General features: G+C 35.8%; 1 protein-coding gene across 3 annotated transcripts in view; it reads left to right on the top strand.

Annotated features, from left to right (window-relative positions):
- ASPH (aspartate beta-hydroxylase) overlaps positions 1-12,686 on the top strand; it is a 260,009-nt gene extending 247,323 nt beyond the window's left edge. For all 3 annotated transcript variants that reach the window (XM_036761811.1, XM_036761820.1, XM_036761803.1), the window contains one exon: positions 8,401-12,686. In XM_036761811.1, coding sequence (XP_036617706.1) covers positions 8,401-8,551 — 151 coding nt within the window. In that variant the 3' untranslated portion in view covers positions 8,552-12,686. The remainder of the gene's footprint in view (positions 1-8,400) is intronic.
- The last annotated feature ends 21 nt before the right edge of the window (positions 12,687-12,707 follow it).

The following is a 12,707-nucleotide window of genomic DNA, read 5'->3' as shown; positions in this document are numbered from 1 at the left end:
AGTTAACTTGTGATAGTTAACATACTATTTTTATAATCATAGTAAAACTTGCTTTCTAGATTCTACTTTCTTTTGTTTTTCATCGGTTTATATAAATCTTTCTGTGCATCTCTGTATTCTTCATATTAATGCTTTTTTTTAATACAGGAATACTCCATTATTTTCACGTACAACAATTTGTTTGGCCATTTCCCCCGTCAATAGACTTTATTTCTTTTTGTTTCCAATTCTTTGCTATTACAAAAAGTAATAGCAGTTGGGGGAGAGGAGAGTGTTTCTATAAATATTTTCTTGCATATAGCATCTTTCTGTTTTCCATGGTAAATAAGCCTAGCATTGGAATCATCAGATTAATGGGCATGGAGATTTTTCTTGCTTTCTTAGCACACTTTCTAATTGCTTTTTCACAATGTCTGGACCAATTCACAACTCTTACAATTTATTAGTTAGCCTATCTATGTACAGCCATTCCATATTGACTATTCCAACTTGTTTTTATTCTTTGCCTATTTGCAGCATATGAGGGGAAACCTCAGAGTTGCTTTAATTTGTATTTCTTGTATTATTGAAGATTCTGAAGTAGTTTTTCATTAGGTTGTTTATAGTTTGCAATACTTTTAAAAATTGTTTTTGTATAACTTTTGACCACTTGCCACTGAAAAATAACTTGTAGTCCATACTTATGTTAGTTCCTCTAGATCCTGGAAATCAAACCCTTAGGAAAGGTAGCATGGGATAATGGTAGGGAACTGGCTTCAGAGCCATTAAGACTAAGGTTCAAGTCCCCCTTCTGACACATACTGACAGTGTGTCTTTTGGCAAGTCACTTAGCCATTCAGTATTCAAACTAAGACTATAAATGGCAGAGAAGTTGCCATTACTACATTGATAGAGTAAGTTCCTCATCAGGATCTCCTTACACCAATGAAATTAGAAGCTCAGTTGTTATCCTATCAGAACTTTTTCAGAGATATTAGGCAGAAAGTTACCTTCTACCCTCCCCCGCCATCAAGCTTCCATTCTTACATTAGTTGCCTTGATATTGTTGGTACAATTTTTCCAATATAACATAATCAAAATTTTCAGTTTTATCTTTTATGATCACAGTTATCCCTTAGTTAGTAATTCTCATCGTGGTTGTGAAACACACCTTATTTGATTCTTTCAATTTTTTTCAAGGGTGGGACCTTTAATAGTTGAGCCGTGTGTCCATTTTTAGCTTTTTGTAGCATATGATGGATGTGAGGTTTGTCTAAGCTTAATTTCTGCTGACTTGCTTTTCAATTTCTCAAACAATTTATCAGATAGGGAGTTTTTGTTCCTCAAATAATTTATACTCTCAGTTTTCTCAAAGAAAATCTATTTTTTCCACTGATCTACTTTCTTTTTCTTTTTTTAAACCAAATAGTTTTGATGATTTACCATTATGTAGTATAACTTGAAGTCTGGAAGTACTATTTCCCCCTTAATTCCATTATTTTCCTTGAAAATTTAGAACTTTGGTTCCTCCAAATAATCTTTGTTGTTACTTTGTTTAGCTCTGTGAGGTAGCTTCTTGGTACTTTGATATTACTTTATTTAAAATGATTTACTTACTGTCATCATTTTTATTATACTACCAAAGCACAGCCATAAACCCTTGATATGCCTCCAGTTATTCAAGGTATTTTTTCATTTTAGGAGGTATTTTATATTTGTATTTATATAAATGTTAAGTATGCCTCAGCAGAGTGACTTCCAAATATTTTATGTATTTTTTAAAGTAGGACTTCTCCTTCTATTATTTCTTCCTATATTTTGTTATTGCTTTTCTAGAGATGCTAGTGATGTTTGTGATTCTAAGTCTGCTATGTGAAACTTCAAACCTTTTTCCCCCAATTCAACATTTATTAAGTACATACCTTGAAACACGCAAGGCAGCAAGATAGGAACATAGATAAGATACAGACCCAGCTCTCACATAGTTTATTAATGAATGAGGAGATAAGACATTAAAAAAAAAACAGGAAAAACACATCTCCAGGTCAAGTGCTCTGATAGGTAGGGAGAAAATTGCAGATAGCAAAATGGGAGAGGGAAAGCTTCAGACAAATCAGAGCTGATGGTTAAGTTCCTTTAACTAGCCCCAAAAGTCTGTTTTATACAAAGTGTGAATAGTTCTCTGAAGCTAAGGTTTCTATAAGGAGACCATATGATTCTGTGGGTGAATTTGTTTAGACTTTTAATTTAGGATGCTATATCATTAGCTGACATAACTGGGTTGAGATCAGGGGCTCTGGGTGATGAGTGCCTGATTAAGGGAATCTGATAGGTTGACAGTCTTGAGTCATTGACTGACAAGGGTGATGCTGAATCCCCACCAAAGTGGTGCTATTGTGGTTTTGTCTGTGGGTGGGAAATATAGAGGTTGCTGACTGTATGAGTGGTGCACAGAAAGAATTTTGGGGTTAGAGGGGTGAAAACCTGACTGCAAACCTTATCTCTGCTACTTATTGGCAGTTTGATCTTTAATAATTGTCTCAGCATTTCTGGGGTTCATGTAAAATGAGAGCATTGAACAAGCTGTCTTTTGGGTTCCCTTCTATGCCTGTGATTTCATACTATTTGTAGTCCTGGGGTCTGTTTCCAATTCTACCACTCAACTGACACTTCATTTAAAGACATCTCACACTTTTTAAGCCTCGTTTTTTATTCTTAATAAAATGAGTAGAAAATAACTGTTTGTTTTTACTTTGCCACAAAACATTATTAAAAAGATTATTAGCATACTTTTTTTCCAAGTTCCTTGGGTGACAGGCTAAGCGCCTGGTATCATTACTTAGTATTATTAATATCAGTGCTAACAGCACAATAAAATTTTTATTATCAAGTAGGTATTTCCAGAATTATTATTAATTATAATTATTGTAATTTGATAAATAGTAGGATTCTATAATGTTACATAATCTTGGAAGCAAATTTTCTGCTATCATTTTACAAAACCGGAGTAGAGGTTTTTTTTCTTCAACACACGAAATTCCAGAAATAAGTTTTGGAAAAGCCCAAGTCATCCCTGGTGGGGTCAGAATCCTGCTTGAGGCCTTGAGTGAATTTGCTTCCATGAAAGCTGCTGGGAAAGGTTCCCAGGAAGCCTCCTTTCCAGTGTATTTCATGGGCTCTTTTATCCAGAGGGACTCTTTCCATGTCATAATTTGAATGTTAATCATATCTATGAAGCTTTTTACATAAACTAAGTGGTCTGAAAAATATTTATTTGCATTTCAATGATAGCCTTTATTTTTAGGCCAAAAGGGGTATAATAGACCTTTGACATCTTTATGATTCCTTTTTGTTGTGAAAAGCCCTCCTGCTTTCCCATGCTGGTGATAGATGAACCTCTGCTTTAACCTCTCCAAGCCACTTGAGTCAGGCATTTAGATGAATTTTATTGTCCTGTGCTTTTTATCTTTTAGTCTAATAAGTGCTGCACTTTGGGGTATTTGCAAATCAGACTCCTTCTGATAATTGATGAAGATTTAATTTTTTTTTCAATTTAAGTATTTAAAAGGTATCCATGGCCAAAGGAAGGAAATTGAGTGCATGAGGCAATGTGAGAAGTTTTACAAAGGGCAGACACAAGTCAAATGGGACACACTGAGTGATGTAGCTTTCACGGCCTTAAAAAAATCAACCCCAAAATCATGTTGAAGGCATATTTGAGTTGTCTTATTTTTCCAGGGAATGGAACTGTGTGTTCAGAAATTTAATTCCCACATAATGGTTTTCTCCTCTCAATATTTATGTTCAGTTTTCAGTCTTCTATTTGTCTTCATCCGTCTTGAAGGCTATAAACTATTAGAGTCCTTGCAAAATAAGTAAGTAAGCAAATCAATTTGTAAAAGAAGAAAACCACCCACCTTCTTGGGCTGTGCTTGGTCCTCTTCGGTGTCCAGTAAGTAGGAGTCAGGTGTCAGGACACCTGAAATAGCTGCCGGTGGTTCTCTCACCGTCATTGCTTCCTTTCTGTTTTGTTTTTTCTTCCCTCTTTATTTTTCTGCTTTTGCTTTTCCCCATCTTCTTCCTATTTTCTGTTTCTCAGATTGGATTTAAAAAATCAATTGTACAAGAACGGAGTAGTGATGAACTTAAAATGGAAAGTGACAGTAGCATTTTTGTATATGGCCAATGTAGGCATTTGTTTTGTTTAACTGCACTTATTTCTTATGTGAGGTGTTTTTTTTTTAATTTTTATTAATTGAAGTAGGTAAGTAGCAAGCAAAGAAAGTGCTTGTTAATTTAAAGTTTTAACTTAATTTTTTAAAAAAAGTACAGGATAGGAGAAACAATCTTAAATGATTTAGAGGTCCCCCCCAAACAATATTAAAGAACAGAATGACAGCTTCCAAAAGAGCAGATGCAGACTAAAGCTGTGGTGAGGCAGACAGAGTGTCCAGAAAATGAAAGGTGATGATCTCTCTGCTTTCCTCAATATCCCAGTCGCATCTTGAGCATTGTGTTTAGTTTTGAATGCCATATTTCAGATAGGATATTGCTAATTTGAGGCATCTAGGTAGCAAACTGTGCCAGAGCGCCAGGCATAGAGACCGGAAGACCGGAGTTCAAATGCAGCCCGAGACACTTACCAGCTTTGTGACCCTGAGCAAATCACTTCACCTCGTTTGCCTCAGTTTCCTCAGCTGTAAAATGAGCTGGAGAAGGAAAGGACAAATCACTCCTGCATCTTTGTCAAGAAAACCCCAAATGGGGTCACAAAAAGTCCAGAATTGACCGAACAGCAACAATAACAACGTTGCTAATTTGGAGACCAGAAAAGAGTGCCCTGAGAGGTGAAGGCCTTCAAGACGAAATCAGACCATAGGACAGTCATTTGAAGGAACTTGGTATATTTAGCATAGAAAAGAGAAGATTTAAAAGGGAGAAAGGTAGCTGTCTTTGAGAATTTCAATGGCTGTGGAAGAAAGATTAGGGCATCATTAGGAACAATGGATGGAAACTGCAGAGAGGCAGCTTAGGCTTGATATCATGGGAAAACTGGCTAACAAAGCTATATAAACATTTAATGAATTATATGTGGAGGTAATGAACTCTTTTTTACCGAAATCCTTCAAGTGGAAGTTGGATAAATATTTTGAGGGAGGGATTTTTGTTGAGGTCCTGGTTGGACCACTGAGGACACTTCCAACTCAGAGGAGAGGCTCTTGATATTCTGGGGCAAAGCACTTGTATTTCTGTAGAGGGCGGGGAGCAAAAATGATGGGAAGGTTAAAGAAGTAGTTGTTAATAGTGGCAGGGCTAACGCAATGGTTCCTGTTTTGATTCTAACTTTAACAATTTATTTTATTTGAAAAAAACATTTTAAACTTGAATACAAAACAAGAAAAAAGAAAAACATTTATTAAAAAAAAAACTACCCTCCTCTTCAAACTCCCTCAGGTCTATACTTGACTATCTACCTATCTACTATTGATAAACAATGAACAGTAATTCTTTATGAGCTAAGACTGAGGCCCTATGTAGTTTTTTTTTTCCTTTTCAGTGAGGAGTATGTTACTGAGCTAGGGGAGTGGATCAGAGTTTGTGCTCTAAAGGTAGACAAGAGGTTGGTAGAAACACATAGCTTGCTAACTGTTCACTATTAGTTGCTATACATACATCCTTGAATTTTGAAAGGAAAATAAATTTGGAAAGCAAAAACAAGTGCATCCTTAACCAAATAAAGTGATATATTATGTGTATATTTGCATACCACACACACACACACACACACACACACACACGCCAATCTGAAAAGTTGATCAACAAAAATAAGAGGAATTCCATCCAAGGATTCATTGTAGTATTGTAGAAAGAACACTACACTGGGAGTTAGGCAACCTGGCTTCTGGTGTTCTCTTTGTCATTAATTATTATCTTCACTCTATGTACTTTGTTCAACCCTGAATCCCTGGCCTTCATTACTCATCTTTAAAATTAAGGCATTGGATTAGATAATACCCAAGGCCCATTTCAACTCCAGATTTCTATGATTCTGCTCTTGCCCCTTCCCTTCTTTTATATATAAGGATCACCAGGGACTGCTTAGTCCACCACATAATACCGAAATAAGAAAAAGAGTTGTTTCCTGACTCTTTCAAGAATTACACGTCCTTTCACTTCTCTATGAATGGCCGCCTCTTCCCTCTTCAGGGCAATCCAGTAAGCATTGATGAGATCCCTGCCGTATGTAAGACGGTGGTGCTCAGCACAAATACAAAACATGTCTCCATCTACCCCTGCCCTCAAGGAACTTAAACTATGCTACGATCATACTCTTTACTTAGGCTTTGTTTTCAAATGGTTTTGGATTTCATTTGGATTTGGATTTCACATGTGAAAATTTGTTTGAGTGACTTATGATAGCCATTTTCTTGTAGGTTAGCTCGCTACTCCATGGCCTAGTCCTTTTATGAAAGATACAAATTTTATTCTCTCCAGAGTTAAAGTGGTAAACCAACTTCTTATCCAACCTTTAGAGGCACTGTCAGTCAGTTAATAGCTATTGATCGATTGAGATCTTATTTGTGCTAAGCATTGTATTAGACACTATAAGGGATAAAGTGAGAGAGATAAAATAGTCTCTGCCCTTAAGGAGTGTACAAGATATTTAACTTATCAGTTACTTTGAAAAAAATATTTTGAAATTCATTAAATATGCTGTAACATTTAATTTTAGCACTTTGCTGCACATGTAAAAGGCAAAAGCTCTTTTCTTATTCTTCTGCCATAAAACACTGATATCTTGTGATTGAATAACTTGAAACCCAGCCAGCTTTTTCTAATCAGTACTTAATATTTTTAACAATTGATTAGAACATACATAGTATAATAAACTTATTTCCATAATGAAATTTGGTTTCAGGAAATCAAAGCATGTTTTAAAAATACGCAATTTAACTAGAGGCCAATTTTGTGTTTTATCTTTGTATCCTTACCACTAAGCACAGTGCCTCCCACCTAGTAATCAATCAACAAATGCTTATTGAATTCAATTTAATCTGTCACTTAGAAAATCCAAAATTCTATTCTGTTCTGTTTTGGGTTTGGATTACATTATACAATAAGGAGGAAATATGTGCTGTTGGGAAAAGAATGGAAAACATGCTGCATTTAGAGTGAGAGGGTCCTGGATTAGAATCCTAGCTCTGCTATTTATTATCCTTATGACCTTGGGCAAGCCATTTCCTCAACTGTAAAACAAAAGGGTTGCACTAGATGGCTTCTGAGGTCTAGCTCTACATCTGTCAACTCTTCACTTCACATTTTAAAAATTCTGAAGAGTCAGGTAGTATAAGTAAGGCCTGCACAATCTGCAGCCTGCCAAAGAATTTCTGGCAGCCCTTGAAAAAGGATCTTCTACATTTTTCATGGGCAGCCCAAAATCCTTTGGCATGCCGCAAGTGGCCCTCGGACCTCAGGTTGTGTAGGCTTGGTATGAGTAGCGTCATCTATATGGGGAAACTGAGACTGAGGAGGTTAAGCCCATGGTCACACTGCTAGTGAGGATCAGAGCCATATTTCAATCCCAAGTCTCTTAACTCCAAATTTTGTGTTCTTTCTTTCTGTTATCAAGCTGATTTTTCCTCTTCTCCCTAATTCCATTTACTTCTTGATTATATTTTATTCAGGTTAACATTAAACTTGGTTTGTATTTCCTAAACATATGTGTATCAGTTGCTGGTGGGAAGCCAACCCAGTAATGAATGGCATTGATTTTTAAAATGTCCTATGTGGATGACATTAGCACAAAGAACAAGAGTTTTGAAATGTGCCTATGTTCTGAACACAAAACAATGGCTAGGAAACACCTGGTCTTACTGTTGCTGTGTTTTGGTAAGGAATAATAATCTTTTTAGCCACCTGCTTTTTTGTACAGTGGTACTTTTCCCAAATGGAATAACATGATGTGGTTGTCCCTTGAAAAGGATAATACTTTGCCTATGAAAAGCCAGGAAAGATGCCAGGGAGCTTTCACAAAAAGTCATCAGTCATGTGATTATTCATAGGAAAATTATGTACTTTATGGAGGGCCAGGGGCCAATTTTTAACCCTTTGCTGTCTAAAATCTCTGTTAGAAGAGATTTATTTTTTAAAATGTTTCCAAAATATACTGCAGTCTCAATACACCTTCAGCTTCATTTTTTGTACTTTCTTCACCTATAATACTGAACAATAAGAATTAATGTTTATAATGGAGAACCACTGAGTGCTGTAATGCTGTTTGAATCATCAAAGATATTAAATCATGCTTTTGATGTCAAATTCATTTTCATAAATTCATAAGAGATTTGGTTAGCTAGCATTCATCCAGATACCTGAACCCTAGAACATTGTCATAGAAAATGGCTTGTTTTTCTCTTACAGGAACTGGGAAGAAGGGAAAGTGCTCATCTTTGATGACTCCTTTGAACATGAGGTGTGGCAGGATGCAGCTTCCCTGCGCCTAATCTTTATTGTGGATGTGTGGCACCCGGAGCTGACCCCTCAGCAGAGGCGAAGTCTGCCTGCAATTTAACACATGTTGGAGGCTCGGAACACAAGTGAGGGAGGCTCTTAATGTCTGTTTTATCTGCATGGATAATGTAGACAGAACCATAAACGCTGAAGCTCCTAATGCTTCTGCTTGAAATGCAGCCTCAAAAATGCTAGCCTGCTCAGGTTTAGAAGATGCTGAAAGAATGGTTTGTCTGCTCCAGCTCATTTAGAAATTGTCCTTTTCTGTTCCATGCTGCTCTGATGCCGACATCAAAGTGAAAACATGAGACCTTCTTACCAGCCAAAGATATTGCCCCTAGAATAGGTTTGTCAATGTGCGTTGATAGGAAATGTAGATAATGTGAATGGATGGTTATCATTTTGTAATTTTTAAATGTAATTGTATTTTTCTATTAAGCCAGCCACAGAGCATTTATTTTTATGAACCACTACATTCTTTTCTTTCTTTCTTTCTTTCTTTCTTCTTTTTTTTTTTTTTTACAAGCTGTATAATGGCTTCACTTCCAGCTGTTTAGTATTGTTATCTTTGGGTACTCTATATCAAGATGAGTTTTCCAATTCCTTTTAGTATAAAGAAACTGGTATGAAAGAGAAAATGCTATTTTCCTACTGTGATGGACAGGAAAAGGTAGAAAGCAATACCTCTGTTCAAAAAAAAAAAACATGAAAATGACCTCCCTTTTTATCAGTTTATTTTTGTCTTCTTCCTGGAGGCCTGGTTTCTGACTAGTACCTTCTTTGTATTGATAATAGAGAGAAACCAAGTTGGTTGTTTATTTCTCTGCAGAAAAATTTTGTCACTGAAAAAGCATGTGTAATAATTTGAAATTGACTCCTATAAAGACCACATATAACTCATATATTCCAAGAATTAGGTTTATTTTTTTAAGAAATTTTTTTCATAGTAAAACTTTCCATCTCCTAAGATTAGGAAGATGCTTCGTAAGGAAATGGATCCAGGCCCTGTGGGTCTTGACACCTTTAGCAGTCAGGGTCCAAGCCTTCCCTTATCTTTACACAGTATTAATCCATATAGAGGATGAGTGAATGCTCTCTTGGTACTTCAGAGGATTTCTGCTGTATTTTTCTTGGATAAGTTTTTGATAGAGTTATTCAGGATGACAGAATGGAAAGGGTAATGACTGCAAATGGGAAAATGCTAGGATCTTTGTTGCACATTGGGATATCATAAGAAATCCTTTCCTCTTTAAAACAGTTGGAAACACTCTTCCTAACTTTTTGCCTTAGAATTGCTCCATAAATTGAAAAGCAATGCCTTAAAATAAGTATCAAGCTTGCATGGGTGAATTTTTAATAACACACATTGCAAAGAAATAACATTTTAAAAAATGATCTCCATAGATAATCAAATAACCAGATAAAGTTTTAATGAAGTAAAAATTTTGATTTTTTTTCTAAAACCAAATAAGAATAAAATGCACCCTTTGAAAAGTGTGCAGTGTAATTTCTCTAAAAATGTGATGATAATCACGCACTGAATGTTATTTAATGGGCCAAGATGAACAAAAATATTTATTAAATGCCACATTCATGGCATATTTTTTTAATAAACTTGAGTGCCTGGAGTCCTGGTGGAAAGTGAGCTGGAACACACAGCCTTTTTATTCCAGGAATTGACTGAGGCAACTCTTGGCTCATTTTCTTTAATTGTCTTCCAATATTGAAACTACTCGTATTTCTTCTATTTCAAGAGCACAGGTTATACTGGAGGGGCACTGGGGAGTTTTGATCCCTTTTCCTTGAAAGGAACCCCAACTAGAATGCACAGGTTGACAATACTGTATGGGGAACTTACTTGGTGGTTCCTATGTAGTTGCTTCCATATCTAAACCAGGTATTTTGCAGCTTTTTTTTTTTTGGTGAAGGGGAGGTGAGGACAGCATATTACAGGTGTGGTAAACAGAATCAAGAGAAACAGCACCTCCAAAATAATGACCAATATCAAGGGAAAAAAAACCAGGAAGAAAAAAGTCATTTTTGTCCTTCAGTATTTATTTAAGAGGGGGAAGTGACTCAACAGTGAAGGACAGTACAATCCAATGCTCATGTAATAGTAACTAACATTCGTGTCAATTCTTGTTGAATTTGGTTCCTGTTTGTAAATCTATTGCATACATGTACAGAAAATTCAAATGAGAAAATGCACATGGGAACGTTCATCTTACATTCATGTCATGAGATTTGGAGAGAAACAGATTTACAAGCTAACTCATGTTAACTTAGGTCACTAGGGTAAGTTGAGTGTTTTAAATCAGGTCACGAAATCAGGACGTTGAGACTGCCAACTTAATAGGCAGGTATCTTTTCACTGTTTTAAAACATAGCACTAATTGGCTCCAATGACATTTTAAAAACTTGGATCTAACAGTTGTCACATATATAAAGCCAAGCAATTAAAATGACTCCCTGATTTGCTTTTATTTCTTCTTCATCTTTCTATATAATTGTATAAAAAAAGTCATTGGATCACAGTACAGATGAAGATATTTCAGCATGTGATTAGGAATGGCTGCCCAAAAGTAACTGGTTTTATTTACACACCTATGCGTTGGCAGAGTGGCTGTATTTTCATTTCATTTTCTACTTCATCGATTTTTTTTTGCAAAAATAAAAATAGTAACCGACATTTTATAGCGCTTTATAAAGTTTCCAAAGCGCTTCACATACATTATTTCATTGGAGCCTCACAACAACCCTGCGAGGTAGGTACTGCAGGTGTAAAGCCCCATTTTACATGTGAGGAAACTGAGGCTCAGAAAGGTAAATTGACTTGCCCAAGGTCACACAGCTAGTAATTGTCAGAGGTGGTAAGATTTGAACCCAGTTTTGAGGTTTTTACAAGATTGGGCCAGAACACATAAACAATGTCCATTTCTGTTATTCTGTACCAGTAGCAATGGCTGGTATGCTACAAATACAAACATTAATACTTATGGATGATTTTTTTCTAGTAAAGAAGAAGAGTAGTAAACACTAATTCCAATCGGAAATGACCATGACCTATTGAATTATGTCTTCCCTATGATTTGCTCAGCTTAGAATGTTAGCCTTCCTAAATGTTTCCATTTAAAATATCTCTTCACTGCCCATCATTAACTGAACTATCTTCTGTTTGACACATGATGCCACATAATGGTACAAATAAATAGATGAATGTCTTTATGGAGCAGGTGGCTGAAGAGAAAAAGATGCCTAAAATTGTAAAATTGATTTAGGGAAGCAAACGCATGGCACAAAATCATTTCTTACAGGTTTTCTTTTATTTTATCTCTCCATCCATTTCAGTGAATGGATAGGATTGATTTTTCAAAAACAAATAAAGCAGTGAGCTGATCTTTGGCATTTCAGTCCTGCATTTCTATTCTGCTCCTTTTGTTTAGAGTACATGCCCATTTTTAGTCATTCATTCATGTGAAGAAGTATTCCTCCTCCATTGAATGTCTGCTTTCTCTAGCAACTACCAGAACTGCCCTCTGTCTGCAGCCTTTAACTGATGGCAGGAGTGAAGGGGCTTAAATGGTTCTGTAGCATTTTCCTTAGCTGTCTTGACCTAAATGAAACAATATGAACAGTTCCATTAATCACTTAAAAAATTTTCCAGTGAGATTCCCCTTTATACAGATACAGACTGAGCTGATGGACTCTAGAACTGCCTATGGAAAACCATGTCATGAGAATGAAATAATTGTTTTCCCAAATTGTGTGTGTCTTCTGCCCTCATGATGCAACATGGTTTTAGAGAGGATACAAAAGTTCAGAAAAGTGTTAGCCAAGTATTAAAATAAGTAAAGCATAACTAGCCAGAGTTGTGTGAACATGTTCTGAGGATGAATAATTCAATGCTGGTGGTGTGATTAAAGAAAAAAAATCAATGAGAATGAAAGTTATTGCAGATGCTATTGTCTCATGGCTTTGCACTATACTGAATCTGAAAATTGTATCTTTACAGTTTAATTTGGACACATGTTGTTTGGAAAAAACACTCACTTTTTCCCAGCATGATATGTTGAGGAAAAATGTCCACAATGTTGTTTATATATGTGAACAAGGAATTAATAAGTCCAACCCTTTTTAATCCTTTTAATACCACAAATGTAAAATAAAAATTGGAAAAAAATTGTTCCTGGTTTAAATTGATGTCTTGCTTCATCCTT

The sequence above is a fragment of the Trichosurus vulpecula genome, chromosome 1, assembly GCF_011100635.1.
Source record: "Trichosurus vulpecula isolate mTriVul1 chromosome 1, mTriVul1.pri, whole genome shotgun sequence".
Taxonomy (NCBI): domain Eukaryota; kingdom Metazoa; phylum Chordata; class Mammalia; order Diprotodontia; family Phalangeridae; genus Trichosurus; species Trichosurus vulpecula.
Note: the sequence above shows the minus strand (reverse complement) of the source record. Positions and strands in the feature narration are given on the sequence as shown.